Here is a 20036-nt window from a genome sequence, read left to right on the forward strand (position 1 = left end):
TGAAGGGTGCTACCAAACAACTCGGTCACACTCAAAACATTTAAAGCACTGACGATGAAATCAAAAACAGTAGCATCACAAACCTCAGACTCACACATTTAAAGTGGTGAGTACTAGAAATCAAAAGAGTACCATCACAAAATCTTACTGTATATATCCACACAAAAGAAATGCTAATTTGACCAAAACAAAAAATATCTAACTGTATCCATGCAAAAAAAAAAAGGACAAGAAAAAAAATCTTACTAGAGGGTGGGCACACAAGGCAAGAAATCAAAGGCTATATAAATAACAAGACAACCACTTGAAAGCTAAGCAAAAGCTAAGCAATTATTAACAGCTGCGCCGTCGCGCGCGCGCGCCCACGTCGCCGCCGGCGAGCTCAGCGACGTCCCCGGCCGCAACGTACGCCGTCCATGGCGTTGCTGGACCAGGCGGTGGCGGTGGCGGCGGCGCCGAGAGCCAACAAGAGGGCGAAGGTGGCGGCGGAGGAGGAGGAGTACGACGAGCCATGCCGGTCGCCGCCGGCGCCGGCGGCGAAGAAGAAGGTGGCGAGGCTGACGGTGTGGTGCAAGTCGCTGGTGTTCCACGGCGAGGGGTACGCGGTGTTCGACGACGCGGACGGGCGGATGGTGTTCCGCGTGGACAGCTACGGCGCCGGCCGCCGCCTCGTGGCGCTCATGGACCACGCCGGCCGCGTCCTCCTCACCGTCGTCCGCCGCCACCGCCGCCATTGCAGGGTGCTGCTGATGAGCTTGAGGCCGGATACATGGGAGGTGTACAAGGGCGACGTCGGCGACGGCGATGGCGCCGCCACGTGCTCCCAGGATGAGCCGCCACGTCTCGTGATGAGGGCGACCAAGGACCTGGGCAACCCGAGCTGCACCGTGTCCATGCTCGCCGCCGGCGCCGGCGCCGGCAACGGCGACGAGGCGGCGTGCGGCCATGGCGTCTACCGCATGAGCTGGTCGTGCCGGGAGGAGTGGTCCAGGGTTCACTGCTCTAGCGGCTGCATCAACTCCCTCGTCGCCGAGGTAAATTTTATTTATTTATTGAGTTGAATGCGTGCACCAACTAATTCAACGTAAAGCTTAAACCTGACGAGCGATTCACTTATAATGCAATGATATTTAAGGGTAACTAATAAGGGACGGGATCCCATCAAAACATTTAAGGGACAATGAATCTGAACAGCCCTTTGGACTAGGATACGTCTCATTCAATCCCAAATTATTATTTCCCGGGTTGACTAGGTGGGGAAGGCGCTCGTCCCCTCACCGCCCCTCGATTATACCTAGGTATCAGGATATTAGGCACATGGTACCTAATAGCTGGGAAGGAGAGAGCGCATTGAGAAGAGGAAGGGGAAGAGGAGAGAAACGGGCAATATATGGCTCGTCGGCTGACTAGACAGCGATGGTGCTCACCCCTTCCACCTTGTCTTGATACATGGTTCCTATGTATCAGATATGATACACCCTAGATATCAGACCCCGGTAAATGGTACCAAACTAATACATGTGGGTATCAGTCGAGGATGACGTGGCCACGATGTACATGCATGCATCGTCGACGAGCAGCATGAGTGATGAGGAGAACAATGACTTCGAGTGATGTCGGTGTGACAATCTTGAGGCACGCATAAAGTTTCTCCAACTCCTAGATCACCCACCACGCCGAGACCAACCACCTCCTCATCTATGCCTCGGATCTGATCGTGCTCGGACTCACCCCTCCTCTCTTTCCTCCCTCTTCACCTACAATACCACCAAGCTCACCGCGTTGCCTCTCTCCTCGTTGACTTCACCAATTCTGACAACCCCAATGAGCTCGCCAACCTCCAGATCTGGTGTAGGAAGGGAGAAAGTGGGTGGGGATACCTTGGGTGTAAGGGATGATGATCGAGGAGTTGAGAAAGTGGAGGAAGTAAGAGAGTTTGATGATACAATGTAGTTTTCCTCAACAATTTATTTTTAATCGAATGAATATTTATTTCAAGATAAAATATTATAACAACTCTGCACAAAACGATGCACCCAACCGTTACAGAGGTAAATAAAATACAAGAAAGAAAAAAGAAGACATATACTCTCTTTTTTCGATACATAGTACAGATGCAAACGTTTATATAAACAAACACGCACTCATTCCTATAAATATACACGCAGACATCCTACCCCTATAAACATCAATGAGCACAATGCAGCAGCAAATTTCAAACTCACACCCACCGTTCGAAACCACTCAACAATCCACGCTCCGAGAACAATGATAAATAGATGATGATGAATTGTATAATGCATGCAGTTTAAACATGTTGAATTTTTGTAGGTGAGAAGGAAGAGAGGCGGGCCGAGGAAGACGACGCTGCTGGGGAAGGACGTGTTGTCACTGACGGTGCAGCCAGGGATGGACCAGGCCGTCGCCATGGCCATGCTCATGATCTCCAACTCCTACCGCTGACTGATCGACTAACTGGTTAGATGGATTATATTGACCGTCCAAATTGAAGTGATCGAGAACTTGCAGGATGTGTTGTTGCATTTGCGATCGAGATGGATAATGTGTGAGATGTAAATATACACGAACACGTCACTGAAGAAGATTGTACTGTAATTTGGAAATTCCATATCACACCCGTTGCCGGTCATTTCGATCGGTGCGAGCATGGATGCTTAAGGCTGAGTCCAGCACTACCCTTACCCAACTTCGCTTTTTGGTTTTCTACATGCATATTTCTCAAACTGCTAACCCTTAGACTGTGTTCTTTGGTTGGAGTTGGAAACTCTCCCTCTAAACACGCATAACAGAGCGATCCATTAACATGTGATTAATAAGTATTAGCTTTTAAAAAAAATGAATCAACATGATTTTTAAAACAACTTTTGCAAAAAAAAAAACACAGTTTAACAGTCTGAGAAGCATGCGTGCGAAAAACAAGGAATGTAAGTCAATAAAGGTAATAAAAGAACTCAGCCTTAATGTGGGTTCAGTTGTTTTATCCCTCTTGAAGTCCAAATGCACGATGTTTTAGCATCAGTCATGGCATCAACATCTAGGTTGTTGAAATGAAGCACCCGATCAATATTAATTATGAACTGTCAAATGAAAATGAAACAAGGGCCTTAATTGTGCTCTACTTCGTTGACAAGCTGATCTACATCTGGTTAATTGTAGTTAACCCAGGTTAACACCCATAATTTACCCAAGGACACGATCTGATGGCGTCCAATGGCTTAATCCAACGCTCAAAGGTTGAAAAGGCTGGCATTAGCAGACGACAAAGCGAGAAATGTAGACAAGCTAGCACAATCACACACCATCAGCACAAAACAACCATAATCTAGCACTCACACTTTACAGGGCAAACTTCCATTAAGATGCTAGTGTCATGATTTACATCAGCTACAAATTCTCCCCCTTCGTGTAAAATCACAAACCAGAAAGAAAAGGCGCTTCTTAGAACGATGATGGTTACAGCTGGGTACCTGCAGTGCTTGGCCGTAACCTACCGCCTGCAGAATTCATCACCCCCCTAGCAGTGGTCTACGATTCGAAGGAAAATCAGCAAAGTTAAAAGAAATGTTCTGATTTTAAAAAGAAAAACAGAAATACACGTGAACACCCTCCGTCCCACTTACTAGGCGCACGCGCATTTTAAAATTCAACTCTTTAAATATTCAACCAATAAAAAAATTATTATAAATTATCTTTTATGAAAATAATATTATAATTTTGTTTCTGTAATCATTGTAGTATATGAGAAATTTAAAGTTAAAGATTAGTTTTGAAAACTTTGCCGAGTTTAACCACGCCTTAGTAAGTGGGACGGAGGGGATACCTTACAGGATGCAAATTGGTGTGATTGGCTTACCTCGAAGAAAGAGTTGTAATTTAGCCTCATCAGAAACTGCCTCAGGAAAGGCGCTCTCTGACTCCCTGCAAGCCGACTGCTCCTTAAGATAGTGTACAGCGAATTCGACTTCTTGTTGAACTCCTGTTATCATCAAAACCAAGCGAATAGGTATTGAGACTTTCCAGAGAACTATGAGACCAAAACAAATGCTCCTGTCTGTCTAGGAATGGCAAAAAAGGTAGGATGATACCTCAGTTATGTGATCAATCTCAAGCATGTTTCTCCTGTTCTCGTATTGTTCGATACTCCAGCAGAACTGCAAACAGAGCTTCATTATGCTGTCTAGTATTCTAGACACCGATCCAATATCCAAGAAGGATTGCGAAATTAGTGCTGACAAATACCTGCAGTTCAGGATGTGATAATCAGCCAAGATATTTACAGATCTTTCTTTTTTTACTTGTCTGTACAACACTTTGAATACTGCAATTCTATGTGGAAACTAGCAAGTAAACAAAACTACAACAGATAGCAAAGCTTTCCTAAACAGTTGGGGTCAACTGACTCATACTTAGTTCGTTGACACAAATTACCAGCAAATGTAATTATTCCTTCAAATAAAAGATGGAATTTATTTTATAGAGGAAAAAGTGAAAAATGGTTTGCTTACTCTTGATGAAAGGTCACTAGTTCTGTGAAATCATGTGAATCTTGCACGTGAGCTTGTAAAACATTCCACTGTGACTCAATTACATCAACCTGCAAAGCAAGTCCAATACATGGAAAAGAAAAAAAAAGAAATTACCAAACTAACCAAATGTCATTGGAGTAACAAAAAAAAGGCAGAAAAAAGAAAGTGCATTCCCAGGATCAAGGTTCCAAAAACCTGTGATAACCGGCCAGTTTAGTCTAGGGCTATGACCGGTTAGGAGGTTTTACCGGCCATAAGGCTATGAAATCAAATTCAAAATTTAATTATGAAAAACTTATGGATGGTAACTGTCTGGCAAACAGTTACCACCTGGTTACTAACCAAAATCTCAATTTTTGGATTTGAATTAAGGATTTCAGTGGGGCCAATAGTTCTAGAACAATTAAAAAAAACACCTAGCCCAGGATCCAAATAACATGAAAAGTACAATGCTTCAAGCCTAAGGTTAGATGACAAGAAAATCATACGTCAGAAAGCTTTATGTACAGACATAAGAGTGGCATTTGGAATTAGAAAAGAAATATGATATAGAGAACGTCTAACCGGTTATTACCTGAATATAAAACTGTAGGTTTCTGATCAGGAAAGCCATGTGCTCCCTTACCCGCCAAAATGGCTTAGAGCGTTGCCGGCGCAGTTGTGTTGCATCGCCATTTTTCCGATCCTTGCAATAATCAGAAAAATCAGCATGGTCTTGATGCATTACAGCTGCCCAGGATTTCTCAAGTTCCATTTGTGTCCTCTTCAATCGGATGAGATACTGGAAAACCTTGCGATACCTGTATGAGGTTTACATATTTAAGACAGAGAAAGTAATGCATATGGTCCTCACTTCCATATCTGAATAGCATGAGTCATGTTGTAACTCTCAGAAGTAAATTCACACTGCAAGAATAGGGAATTCACAAGAGCTTATTTAGTCGAGATATGAAACCACACGTACTTGGACACAACATCAGGAGTAAAGAAAAGCTGCAGGGGCCAATCAACAGAATATTCCAGAGCAATACTATCCCACCCATCAAGTGCCAATTCTGAGGTAGCCTTTCCTTGCGAGGAAATCTCAGGAGTACTGGACTTTTGTAGATCTTTCTGTGAGGTACTAGCTTTTATACCAAACGATGACATTCTACAATGAAAAAACATAACTAGTTTACAATATGCAGAATTAACAATCACTAGACAAGGCCTGAAATGAATTACTAAGAGGTAGAAAGAGATGTCAACCTTAATGAGACTCTAGCAAAATATTTGTCCTCATCACCTATAGTCTTCAGTGCAGCCTGAGGGAATTAATAACAGGAAAATACATCATGGCTGCAAAAGTCAAATCTATTTACTAGCATGAGGTACCGTAGCATATAAGAGAACAAAAATAAGATCTATTCACTGACATGAGGAATTATATCAGATAAGAGAATAAAAACAGGTCTGCAATATATAAGTTGGTGAAAACTCATATGTAGTAAAGTGATAACACATAAGATTGAATTTCATCAAGTCTGCTAGAACACAAAAGGAATATATTAGTTACCAATTGAAATGGGACCATGAGATCTGCTTCAGCTGTAGATTGGCGAGGTGGTAGGCGCATTAATTGACGGCTTTCCTCAAGAAAACACTGCTCAGGAATATGGTCACAATGTATGAACTCAGAAAGCAACTAAAAAGAAAGATTTGCATTGTAATGCAACAATGGAGAACTTGTGAGAGAATTGAAAAGATGCTTCGTGGGAAGTGCATGCCTACCTGGAAAAAATCACCTTTCGCTAAAAGAAAATAATCTTTCAATGCCTTCAAGTGACCATTAAGATCAGCACGTACAACCACTAGCTTTTACCAAAGGAAACAACAGGTTATGCTACTTTGTTATGTAACAGTGATAAAACACAGAATGCTTTAAGCCATCCAGTACCTGCCAGAGATTATTAGCTGCCATTGTTCGTATTGAGCCGACAGCAGACTCAAACAGCCTTTTATGAAATTCTGAAGAATGCTACAAAAACAGAAAAGGTCATTTGGCCATATGAGCATTGCTCTTGTAAAAGGCAAGAACAAAAGCTAAATGTTTGAGTAAAACAAAAGAGCTTGCAAGAAAATAATATGGTTTATAATAATGCCAGCAGGCAGTTGAAAGCTACCTTTAGCTCCTTGAGCATGGCATCAATTTTATCTGCTTCAGCCTGTGGCAACAATTCTTCTGCACTTATGTTAGGGAAGTTTGGTAGCTCTTTTAGAGCACCTGAACCTCCTATGAGACTTTGCATTCTATAAGATCCTTTCACATTCTGACTTTGGTTCATGGATTCCTGCAAGGTAGCACCAGGACTAGGATTTCGAAGAACCCTTATTGCTTTGCCAGCAAAGAGGATCGATTCTGCAACTCGCATGTGGATATACTCAGGTAGCATATCCTGTCGAGTGAAGAAAACAAAAACAATAACCATCAGATTATGACCACCATCCTAACAACAAATACCTCATATCCACAAACTTTGTAATACCGCATACCAAAGATACATGAAATCCTGTGTGCCAACTAGTCAGGGATGTCTCTTTAGCTGATTTCTGCGTAAACTTATCAGCAACGTCCACCTGAGATGAATCATTCTCCTTGTCCCTGTCTTCCTGTCTGAAAAGGAAGGCAATAAGTTTGTATTGCAGAATGGCATTATGGCTCAGCAGTTAATACTAACTATTTTGAATACTAACTAATTTAATTCCCACCATAGAATACGGGATTTAAGGATTTGAATGGAGATCATCTAGACAGAAGTTATTATCCCTCAATTTCACAGTATTAGACTAAATATTTAGGAGTCTGTACTTAAGAGAACAAACGAAACAGATCTGAGGAAAGAAATAGAGAAGGTAAGCATATGCGAATCAAGCTGTATCAAATAGATTGAAATGTCCTATGTTATAACCAAAACTTAAAGGTGCTTACAGATTGTGCATCTCTGATTCAAATATTCCATTACAATTTAGAAGGCCATAACGGAAAAATGGATATATGACAGTAATAGATCAGAAGCAGGAATAGAACAAAGGAGTGAAGAACAGGATAATTTAATTCAAGATATGTAAGGCATGCTGACCTTCTAATGAAAAATTCATTGTATTGATCTTGAAGGATCCCGTAAACCATCCAAGATGTCAGCTGGTTAAACATGACTTGGTGTCCATGCCAAAGAAGTCTGTGTTCCCGATCAATGAAAAGGAAACAAACAAGAAAGATACAGCATTTAGGTACTTTCAGGGTACACGGAGAATTCGCAAGGAAAAAAATGCACAACATCAATATAGTATGAAGAGACATCTTTTATAGGAAAACAAGGGATATATTGGGAGGATTAGTTGCATAGGAGATAAAAATACAAAAGTTCCCATGCAAGCATGAAAGAATGGGATAAAAATTTTCTTTCTTAAATAGTTACTGGTGAAAACTAACCAAATTAATACCTTTGAATACAGCTTTGCAGTTCTGGAACACCACAATGGCATCGTTTATGCAAAAGGTTAAGAAGTTGTCCTCCTTTGATGTCTTTCTGCTCAATTTCCATAACAAGTTCATGGAGCGGAGGCAGGAGAACTTCAAACTACAATGTAATTCAACAAGTCTCAGTGATTGACAAATTTTGCAATGGATAAGTATAGTATATGGTTATAGGAGAATTAGATAATGATATTTATAAGTATAGTATATGGTTATACGAGAATTAGATAATGATATTTGCATACAGAAACATTAAATGCACTACTTAAATAACAAACCTTATTTAGCCCATGAGTTACCGTTGCCAGGATAGGCAAAGGATCTGACAACAGGTTTTGCTCAACCTGCAGAACAGCTGATCTATAAACTGACAAAATCTCAGCAATACCATTGGCAATCGCTCTCCTGTATGCACTCCCTTTTCTCACTTTAGCCTTCACAGTTTTCTCACCATGAGTTGGTGAAACATCTATAGGAGAATTGATCCAACTCAGGTCACGAGACTCAGTTGCAAAGCGATTTAGTTCTCTGTAGTAAAAGCCCAAGGATATGAGCCTTTCAATAGCACTCCTGCAAATATGCCGAGCCATTTAGAATTTGGTCAGTCACACGAAAATAGCACAACGCAGATTCCTATAAAGCGTTGGAAGGAGGTAATGTAAAATTTAGTCAAATTGTATCTGTACATTCTTTCTTTTAAAGTGTGTTCTTTGATGTTTCCTAACTAATGTCAAGTACTCATAGCCCAACACATGTAAGGAGGAAGTTGTATATATGCTTGGTCTACAATGGTACATTTCCAGGAAACTCATCCCAAACCAACTTTGTAAGTTGGTCTCTTGTCTGAGACTACATTTCTAGGATGTTCAACTGCTCCAGTCTTGTAAGGCTGTTCCCTGGTTTGTACATTACATGCACCGTCATTGCATTGCTCGTTTTAGTTTGTACATTACATGAAATCTGAAGAAACAGCATGCTCTAGTCGGGTTTACAGCGGTAACAATGCTTGAAGGGCAATGAAGAGCGCATTTAAATTCAATGGCAGCAGCTATCAATCAGACAATCACTGAAGCACAGAAGCAAATTGCGCGTAGGCAAGCACTACACATCATCCCCAAACGCGAAATTCCCCAATTTCCCCTGTTCGTCGGTACCCGCATCCAAAATGTCTGATTCGACCACCTAACTAACCTCCATCGCAGATCCCTTCCCCTCCCGGATTCACAATCACCCAGCTACAGCCTAAACACACAAGGCCGCAGGGATCCCGTACCTCTCGGACGGCTGCAGGAAGGTGAGGTCGGGGGCGAGGCGGAAGGAGGCGGGGCCCACGTCGCCGCCGGCGGCGGCCTCCGGGGGAACAGGGCGGCGGCGGCGGGTGGCCGACGGGGAGGAGGCGGCGTCGAGGACGAAGTCGCCGGTGAAGCCGAGCAGCGCGAGGAGGAGCTCGTGCAGCATCTCTCCGATCCCCTCCCCCACGGGGGTTTTGGCTAGGGTTTCGGCGAGATCGCGACGAGCGACGGAGAGAGAGAGATGGGGGAGTGAGGAAAAAGGGAAAATGGCGGGGACGGCGGAATTTAGATGGGCTTTTTTCTATTTGAACATTTTCTAGCATTCCAATCTTTTTTTTTTACGCAAACGCATACGTCTATAACACGCGCATACTCACCACTATGAACGCGCGCGCACGCACAGTTTACCTCTATAAGCACCTCTAACACATTATATCCCTATAAGCTCTCGCTATCGAGGGGGTATGAATACAGGTGGGCTGGTTCCACCGAAAGAAACCTAACCAATTGAGCTACGCTCACTTTGTCATCTTATATTTTCTACAAATACAGGCAAGCGTCCATATGTGTATACGCATTCACGAGTATATTTGCACAAACCCACATCGGTCTTATACCCATGTAAACATCCCAAATGTTATACCCGTATCTTAAAATTAATAAAGTCATCATAGGTATCTAATTGTCGACGATACGTTTAGTGAATCAATCAGGTGCATGCTTCTTTAGAACGGTTAAATTTAAATATAGCTTTTAAACATTTTTGTTTTATAGTTATTTTGTTAAATCGTGTGTAAGGACGTAAGTGGGCAATTCCGCTATGAGGGGAAAAGAAAGGCACTTCACGGTTTATTTTCTATAAGTACAATATTTTTAAAGGAATCCAGAAGTACGATAAGAACATGTTTGTCCTCCCCACTTGAATCCGATTTGAGTGATTGGGTGGCATATGTGGCTAATGCAAAGCGAACTTAATGCTGCTTAAACCACACTCAAGCCATGGTATTTGTTGGGGATGGGAGGACTTTTGTTACGGATGGATGCAAATGCTTTGCCGTAACAGTAAAGAGACACTGTTTAAAACGGTGTTGTGATTGTGAATCTGATGCTACAGAAGGCTCTACATTAATTTATTATCTGTACTGTAACTTCACAAACAGTGATTTGTGCTGCTACACCTTTTTACCGTAGAAATTGCTCATGATCATCTCCTTTTGATCTAACAGCTAGTGGATGCCTGTTATGCAAATACACTATATTTTTTATGCATTTCAGTATTTCACTACCGAGGATAATGTTCCTGACACGTTTTTTTTCCCTTTTTCTATTTGATGGCGCTCACTTATCACAGATAATTATTCCCAGGTGTTATTACTCCCTCCGGTAAAAAATATAAGGCTCCCATCGGATGGCCTAATCAGCAAAAAAAAAAAAGCTAAATTTTGAATATTTAAGCTTAATTTTGAGATTAATTTTAAGATATTTTCAACGTAGTTTATTTTTCAACATTGGCTTTTAAGTCACCAAGAACACATTTATAAAAGTTTCACCTACAAATTTATTTTTATTTCTTAATAAGCCGTTTTGGCTTATTAGAAAATAAGCCAAACGATGAGGACCTAGATGTTTACAACTTTGGCTATGACAATTACAAGATTACCAAAGTGCTTTCCGAAACAAATCAACACATGCTACTTTTATATCTTCGAGCTACATATTTTGAAATTTTTACAGTGCAAAATTTTAAAAGTAGGACAAAAGAATTCAAATGTCATGCTTTTTACTAGAGGGATTACTCTCACTGTATGTTTATTTGCTTCGCAACCAAAATTTCAATTTTAAAACTTATTACTCCCTCCGTTTATAGAAAAAAAACTTCTATTTATATATAACATAGTATAAATTAGAGAAAATTTTAGAATTTTTTCATCAAAGTTCATTTTAGCAACAGTGTGTACGAATATAAATGCAAACGTATAAATGCAAAAGTATATGAATTAAACAAATTGCATAATACGAAACTGTATCACAGGTGAAACTCCGAATATCCCAACTTGATTTCAAATATGTACGTGATGGAACTCAATAAACCAAATCAAAATGTCCACCCCGGGTTATTTTCTGTTTCTTCTTCTCAGATTTGCTTCGAGGCTTACGGCACGACCCGGGCTTAATTTCATACAATGGGTTTTCCATCTTCTTACAAGCAACTTCAGATTTCAAATGTTAAGTATTAACTTAAATTCCCTTCATGAGGGTCTACATCCTTGGGGTGTGCATTTGCCGATACGATGAGCCCTCGGGTGATCGATTTTCCGGAGATGATCTTCCAACACCAATCCATTGCCCAAATAGTCTCCTTGGAGCAGGCGCGGGTTCTGATGTACCATGAGATTGTTGTGAACTCCACCAGTTTGTCTCACAGTCCACTGGCATTAGTGGGTATGGTGCGAAGCGATCCCGTTCCCAGGCATAGAATCGGTTTCCTCCTGCATCATCAGTCTCCATCGAGTTATGGCCAGATGAACCTGGTGGGAAAAGGCAAAATGCCGGGTTCTCTGGTAGAGGGGGCGGCGGTGCAGTTCGCATGCCTCCTGATCTATGAGCCCCAGCAAATAAGCTGGATGATGAACTCTGCTGGTACTGTTCACTAATGCTGCCGTGCGCCCTCATGAATTGAGGTACCATAGGAGGAACATTAGGAGCTCTAGATCTAGAACCAGATCTGCAAAAAAAAAAAAGGTAGTCATAACTACATATTCGTCATTGAAGAATCAGAAGCTGCATTTTTATGAAAATCAGAAGCTGCATAATAATGCAATAGTCTCTTCTACAAAAGAAGATTTTGAATTTGAAGTAATTTTAGGAATTTATTCTTGCCTGTATAAGATCTTAGCCTGACACTCATGCTTACAAGCTTATTATTGATTTCACCATCAGGTTCCCATTTTTTTTGTTATAGCATAAACAAAAATACAAAATTGTATTTGTGAAAGTTGTTATAGCATCAGGTTAAAACAGAGCATGATAAAACCAGCAAAGGAAACGTGGACAAACAGTATTGGTAAAAATGGTAGCAGAATAGGACACGGATGCGTACAATGTCTTTTTTGGTACCCAACACAATTTTCCATTGTTTACTGATTTTACTAATCTGATATGTGTTCTGATAAAGTACATGGCAACAAAAACAAGGACAAATTAGTAGATTGAGCAGAAATGAATAAGTAATTACCCATTACTGAAGTATGATGGAGAAATAGATGATCCTCGACGTTGGGTATCACCATCAACTCTTGCAGCCCTCGTTGTTCCAAAAGGGACTCCTTGCTGCTCGGCCACCCCATTATTGTTGTTGGGTTGAGGATAGGAATTGGGAACATGCGCCCAATGGTTATGATGAAAATCAGCAGGTTGCACTGATTGCAAGGGCCTACCATCTGAAGGCCCAGCCAAGGGGTGCCAGGGATCATGATATGCAGGACCATCCATAGTTCTCTCAGGAACATGAGAGCTTGATGATGACGCCAATGATGGAAGAGGATGCAAGTATGCCACATATGGGCATGGATGAGCTGCCCCAGGTGCAGAAGATACAGCAGCTACATGCTCCGTAAACATATGTTGTCCCATGAAGTCATGAACTGCATGGCCAATATCAAGACATATTTCAAACTCAATATAGCTATTGTTTTACAAAATGATCCCATTTAAATAAGAACTTACAAGTAACTGGGGGTGATGATTCTCCTTCCCTGGCAAAAGAGGGGAACATTAAGTGAGGAACATAATATTACATAGCACCAATTTCAAACAATGAAACTCTGAAACTTTTAATATAGCGTGCTATAGATTTTGCACAGACAATAGTTGGTGTTAAGAGAAGGGTGCAGCAAAAGATAGAACTTAAAGAATTGATATGTTCACTGACTGCAATCGGTATCGGGAAAGACAATATGGCTTAATGGTATCATCATTAATGCTGTCACCAGTAGTCTGATCAGCACTTTGGTCAAATGGTATACTGACATATTGGTATATACAAGCAATAGACAGTGGCTTGTCAGAAGATCCATGCAAAGTAGAGTTAGAGTCTCATGGAAAGAGAACTAGCACGGAGATTGTCAAAAACCAAATGCATCATGATAGGACTAAACCTAAGAAAAAATGTATATTGTTCCGCACTTCATCACCGAGAATTGAAAGGCCATTCACCTTATATTCATCCCTCCCTAAAACAGATTGTTGATATTACAGGTCCTAGAGTTAACTCATTTGCTTATTAATTTTTCAAAACACTAGCTAAATACCCATATGCTTTGCTATGGATAGATAAAAGAATATTTTCATAATATTGCCTAAAATAAGCAATAACATATTTTTCATGAAATGTATATGTTACCCGTCTTTTTGTTATAGGGAATACCCACCTTAATTTAATTGTATATGTGGCTATCCACCTAGATTTAGTTGTTATGTAACATTAAAAGTTCAAGGGGTAATATGTAAAATCTACAAAAGGAGTGGGTGGGGTGGCAGATTCAATGCCACCACCATTGGAATCTTTTTGAGGAGTATAGAGTATAGATAGCATCGCTAATGGACCAACATAAATACAACATCTAGTTATAGTACCTCATAAGACCAATTTTCACTACCCGCAAATTCAATGGTGTTTTATATTATTACTATACTTGAAAGATCTTATAGTGCTGAGCTAGAAATAGAACTGGACAATTGGAAAGGTGAAATAAAACGATAAACCACAATTTCAAGCGAAGACTGCAGAACATACTCAAAGAAGGATGGAAGTTGAGCCAAACGACCAAATGGGCACCAGTGAAACCGAAAGGGCTGCACAATTCAAATACATTGTTGTCAGAACTCAGAACAGAATCTAGAGTAACTGCCTCCGTAAGCTCAAATGATGACAGAAAATGAAAAATCAATAATAATGAAAACCAACTATGTAAGTAGCATAAATCTTTTAGAAAATGCAATTAGTTAGTGCATATGTGTAGCATGATTGAATAAGCTGTGACAACTTTCATCTCAGAATTATTACTTTGTGCACAATGTTAAGCATAATAATAGGGAAAATGACAAATTTACTTCAAGTAAATAAGGAGTCAGTACTGATGCACCATAGTGTGTACACATAAAAAAACAGCTGTGACCTCTAATGTATTACTTCTCTCGAGTTTAACCTTCAACTGACAAAAGAACTAGAATCTAGATCATTTGCAAGAATGCACACTGCACTTGTTCAAAACTCCCATATTGTTTTCTTCACAGAGAGAACATGGCCTCAAGTGACTAAATTGGAGAACAGAAAAACAACAGTAATGCAATTCACAAAAGCTGCCAGTGGCAACCTATAAGAACGATTATAAATGAATTCCGCTGTCAAGAGGCCCATAACTAAAGATCTTGATCTGAAGGGAATATCGGCATAGAAGACATATTCACGTAGCAACACAGATGTCTCCAAAAGAAAAGGTTTAGTCAAGTGAATCATTTGTAAGAAAAGAACAAGTCGAAGAAACCATATTGATGATCAGGTAAACTAGTAAAAACATGATGGGATAGCATGTGGCAAACAAGAAAGGTAAAAGACAATTCACAACAAAAACAAATAATAAATTAAAGATTAGAAAGGAAAAAGATAATTCACAACAAAAACAAATAAAAAATTAAAGATAACATGGTTGCGTACCATCTCCGAGTAACTAACATCATAAAGGTCTTCATCATGAGCCCACTCATCCATATTAACATCTTGTGTGGGTCGGGAACCATTTGCATAGAGCCAGTTCCCCTTTTCAATTTTGCGGCAGTTGGGGCATTGCATAACGCCTTTGGCATTAAATGCTGATCCAATGCAATCTGGAAACAATGCCACAATCATCAAAATGTTGTAATAAATGAAAATACTAGAAATTCAAAACTTCCACTTGAAGATCATACGCTTAACAAATGTAAAAAGCAAATAAAATCATTGCTAATGCACAAAAAACAATGGTGGTTAATAAGTGAATCCAAGATCATTGAGGCTTGTTAACTTAGAAAATCTAAAGGATTTTGATAACTAAAAGACAGTCCATATTTGATACTAACTTGTTGGCAGCTCGGCAGCTTATAAGCTGCGGCCAAATTTGAGTTTTGAAACTTAATTTTGAATTAGTTTAGATGTTTTTCCATCCTTCTCTATTTTTCAGCCTTAGGCTTTTAACCACTAAGAGTAGAAGTATAGAAGTCTGCACTAAAATTATTTTTCTGTTGCCTTGCTCATGCGTCACGGCTGACAGCTTATAAGACAAAAACTCAATCCCATCAAGATAACTTGTTACCAAATAACAACAGACCAGATAAAACTTGATACCAGTAAAAGAACATGAACCAAGTATATATAGAATGTAAACATGGTTCTGACTTCCAACAAAAAATATTACCTAAGAGTAATTTCCAGGAAAGTAGGAAACAAGGATTGCAGTTAACTACATATTCTCAGGATTGCACCTAATTCCTTGTACAGCATAAAAAGGAGAGAGGGAAACCCTATCTACTACAGTATGTCAGTGTCACTATGGCTCAACGCTCAATGAAACCATCAAACTGAACTATTCAAATCTGTGTCGTCCTTAGTTTCCTATAAGTTTAGGTCTAAGCATGCCATGGGACATTTTTAAATCCTCCAGACAAGCCTTCAAAGTGCAACCATTCACTAAAATTGAACAGCTAGCTCAATAACCCCCAAAAATTCCTGGGAACCAAACAGACTTTCATCCAGGGGTCCAAATGGGTGGGTCAAACCATTGGTCCACTAAGCCAGCCCTGTTTAAAGGTTACCAGTGGGTGCATAGGTCCATCGTTGTATTAAGGGGCCAATTTATTATCTGCTCAACATGCCAACCTGCCTCTACCATGGTATAGAGAAGCGCAATCTCAAGATCAATATTTGCTCTATCTGTTTGCTTCCATTGGTTTCCATGTTAGTATCAATTTCCAACTGATGTGATTTACTTGATTTCCTTGTCTGGCTAAAATAATTATTTGGTCCGATGCTTTGTTTCATAACTTCCATTGAACTAAGAACCCATCAAGAAACTCCGCTCAAGCTATTCTGATGTTCTTTCATAGTATCTGATCAAATCCGCAAACTCTACGAGTCATCGGACCAGGCCAGTACCGGAAATTTGTGATGCATGTCAGCCAGACTATTTCACCCTATATACCAGCAATTTTAGCACGAAATCTTCCTTTCATCCCCCAACCCACCCACCCACTGGGGAAAACATTGATGGTTACCCCCAAAAGGCACTCACTACCTATGCGAACCATCGCCCAAAATTCTGCACCATTACAGCTAGAAGACGTAAAATTATCTTAATTCCCACCAAGTCCAGCCCCAATTCCTAACAAAAGCATCACATTTTACAGCTACCCTCACCCAAATCAAATTGACAGCGCGAGTCCAAAAAAAATCGCAGTTCTAGTGCTCTAACTTACAATTCCCTACCAATAACACATCTGTAGATCATCCGAAAGCCACATACATACCGAGGTGGAACTCGTGGCCACACTGCAGCCTCGCCGTGGACCTCTCCCCGCCGGCGGCGACAACCGCGTCGAGGCAGATCGAGCACGACACCGCCGCGGCCGCGGCCGCCGCCTTCTCCTCCTCCTTCCCGCCCACCCCCTCCCCCTCCTCCCCCTCCTCCTCCCTCACCTCCTCCCTCGCACCCATCCCCCCTCACCCTCCTCACCAACCAGTGCTTCTCCGGCCCGGATCCCACCAAATCGGCACCGGAGACGGCCGCCCCGGGGACGGCGCGCTGGCGGCCGGAATCTGCCGCGCTCTCGGGGATCGATCGCGCGCGCCCACGGCGTCCTCCTCCTCCTCCTCCTCGTCGCTCCCCTTCCTTTCTCTCTCTTGGTCTATCTGCTCGCCTCCACGAGAAATTAGAATAGGAGGAGGAAAAAAAAACGCTCGAGAAAAAGAGAGGAGGGGAATAAATGGCTGTTTCACGAATAGGCCCTTCCGGATTTTGTTATTTCCAATTATTTCCCTTTTTATTTATTATTATTATTATTACTCCCTTTGTTTCATTATTATAAATCGCTTGACTTTTGTCTTAATCAAACGTTTTAGGTTTGTAAAAAAAATATACTAATATTAACATATTATCTAAATATATTCAATGTTAAATTTAGTAAAATTAATTTGGTGTTGTAGATGTTGCTATTTTTTTCTATAAATTTGATAAAACCTAAAGGATTTTGACCAAAAAAAAGTCAAGCGTCTTATAATAATGAAACGGATGGAGCATTCTCTTGCGATTGTAAGATCGAGTGGTTGTTTTCTAGAAGTGGGGTATTTTGTTTTCTCGGGTTAAATGCAATATTGTTTAGAGGCAAAAATATACATGGTGTCATAACATGAAAAGCGTTATAGTAAAGTTGTCGGGCTAGCTTATATGGTATAAGATACGACACAATATTTTGTTAGGAACTTGCAATAATTATCATTTGCTTGCAACCATATATTTGGATGGTCCAAATAGGAGGCAAATCTCCTTTGTGAGTTAATAAGTAGAAAAAAATGGTTTAATAATTATCTTTAGGTTATGGGAAACAAGATGTCAAAGAGAGACAAAACTACTATTATCTTAAAAAATCTCTATTGTATAAGAGTTATAATATGTGGAGTACAATATTTACATGAAGGAGATAATATTTATTAATTATCACTTATAGACGTACCGTCAAAAAAAAATATGTGTTCCTAGTGCGTGTGCACGAGTGCATTTTATTTGATATGTGTTGCCTCTCTAACTCTATACCCGTCATGCCTCAACTCAAAGCAAGGAGGCTAAAATTAGCGAGGACTACATACTTCATATCTCTGTAAATCATCAACTGTATACACCAAAACTAGTTTTAAAAGTTGATCAAACATAGCTAATTAATGCAAGCAAAACTCGGACATAGTGTCAAGCTCACTGTACCTAACTTAATTAGATAAGATTGTTGAACTCTTTATATTTATTTAAGATCATCGTAACACAAACCAGAGAAACATTATATAAACTCGAAAGAAACCAAGGCCCTTATATTTCATTTTGAGTTAACCTAAAAAAATCCATCGTTTTGCACATATATATGTTGAAGAGCAGAGGGGTTCAAAAAAATACCTTTGACCAAACTATATATATCACGTGTGTATATTCCTTGTGCCAATAATAGCTAGCTGGATGGTGCCACATGTTACCCCTGGGAGTTACTAGAGTAGCATCCAAGTAAGGACTCCCTCACTATTACAACAAAACCCAGGGTGGTATACGCAAAAATGTCACCGCTAACGTCACAGCATTCAAAGAGAAGCGAAGGGCCGTACTACTACCGCTCGCCTACCACCCCCCATCCTCCCCTTTCCAGCCTTTCGTAGCAACACGCGTCAGCATCACGAGCCGTCCGATCGCCATCCGACGGCCCACGCACGCGGGCGTGTCCCTAGACGAAAGCCCATGTGCGAAACCGGTGGGCCGGTGGTGGGCCGCGCGTGGTACGGGGGGAAGGAAGCGGCGGCGGCGGGGAGAGGCGTACACGCGGTGGATGACATGTGGGGTCGGTTGGTGTGGGGCCCACGTGGCAGTGGTGGGGGGAGGTAGGGTTGTTACACCAGGAGTAGCTAGCCCACGGGTTTTACCGCGCGTCGGTGGTGTGTGAGGTGAGCGAGCTGAGCCGTTTTTTAGTTTTTACTGGGGGCCACCACCACGCCGTGCGTCACAAGTTTGACGTGCTACACTCGAGCAAGAGGTCCTTTTATTACGTTTCTCTTCTCTTTTTTTTTAACTTTACATTTTTACTTCACCTTTCTCATGTTTGACTTTGATCCGTGCAAACTTTTTTATAATTTAGACTAAAAGAATAACTGAAAGCATATTTAGTGATACTCCGTGGAGTCAATATTATTCGTCGTTTCCAACAAGCAAGTTGCACCTAGTGTGTCTCATCATACGTAATACGTATTTTTTCTCAAGAGGGATTACATCTTTTAAGAATATATTTAAATGATTTAAACTAAATTAGAGACCAAATTTAAAAAAAGTTGACGCTATAGATTTGAAAAAAAACAAAGGTAAGATAACATTACTTTCTTGATGAAAGAAATATAGTGAATTGATGTTCTTTTCTTCTAAAGATGAAGATAAAAGATTAAGTATTTTACGCAAAACGAGGTAGTATTAACGTATGATTAATTGAGTTTTAATTATTACAAACTTCAAAAATAAATTAATATAATATTTTAGAGTAACTTTCATATATAAATATTAAGTTCTTATCGATCTAAAAGAATAACTGAAAGCATATTTAGTGATACTCCGTGGAGTCAATATTATTTGTCGTTTCTAACAAACAAGTTGCACCGAGTGTGTCTGATGATATGGAATACGTATTTTTTTTCAAGAGGGAGTACATTTTTTAAGAATATATTTAAATGATTTAAAATAAATTAGAGACCAAACTAAAAAAAAAGTTGACGCTATAGATTTGGAAAAAAAACAAAGGTAAGGTAACATTACTTTCCTGGTGAAAGAAATATAGTGACTCACTGACTTGGTGTTCTTTTCTTCTGAAAATGGAGATAAAGATTAAGTTTTTTACGCAAAACGAGGT

The 20036-nt window shown here is 40.4% G+C and overlaps 3 protein-coding genes across 3 annotated transcripts; 1 reads left to right on the forward strand and 2 right to left on the reverse strand.

Annotated features, from left to right (window-relative positions):
* The first annotated feature begins 290 nt into the window (after nt 1-290).
* On the forward strand, nt 291-2727 carry LOC107278524 (protein LURP-one-related 5). Its single transcript, XM_015783471.3, has 2 exons — nt 291-1034; nt 2332-2727. Exons 1-2 carry the CDS (start codon nt 417-419, stop codon nt 2461-2463), a joined length of 750 nt encoding a protein of 249 aa, XP_015638957.1. The 5' UTR covers nt 291-416; the 3' UTR covers nt 2464-2727.
* A 617-nt stretch (nt 2728-3344) lies between these two features.
* Nucleotides 3345-9607, reverse strand: LOC4337843 (gamma-tubulin complex component 4). Its single transcript, XM_015782296.3, has 16 exons — nt 9338-9607; nt 8343-8634; nt 8031-8167; nt 7667-7765; nt 7080-7200; nt 6710-6982; nt 6484-6564; nt 6318-6401; nt 6103-6189; nt 5796-5851; nt 5512-5697; nt 5122-5347; nt 4527-4615; nt 4107-4260; nt 3875-3997; nt 3345-3546 (listed from the first exon to the last, which is right to left on the reverse strand). Exons 1-16 carry the CDS (start codon nt 9520-9522, stop codon nt 3475-3477), a joined length of 2265 nt encoding a protein of 754 aa, XP_015637782.1. The 5' UTR covers nt 9523-9607; the 3' UTR covers nt 3345-3474.
* A 1742-nt stretch (nt 9608-11349) lies between these two features.
* On the reverse strand, nt 11350-17325 carry LOC4337844 (E3 ubiquitin-protein ligase IPI1-like). Its single transcript, XM_015784873.3, has 6 exons — nt 16917-17325; nt 15073-15242; nt 14152-14210; nt 13083-13111; nt 12592-13000; nt 11350-12081 (listed from the first exon to the last, which is right to left on the reverse strand). The coding sequence occupies exons 1-6, from the start codon at nt 17101-17103 to the stop codon at nt 11616-11618; spliced, it is 1320 nt and encodes a 439-aa protein (XP_015640359.1). The 5' UTR covers nt 17104-17325; the 3' UTR covers nt 11350-11615.
* Between the last annotated feature and the right edge of the window lie 2711 nt (nt 17326-20036).

This window comes from Oryza sativa, chromosome 5 (genome assembly GCF_034140825.1).
Source record: "Oryza sativa Japonica Group chromosome 5, ASM3414082v1".
NCBI lineage: Eukaryota > Viridiplantae > Streptophyta > Magnoliopsida > Poales > Poaceae > Oryza > Oryza sativa.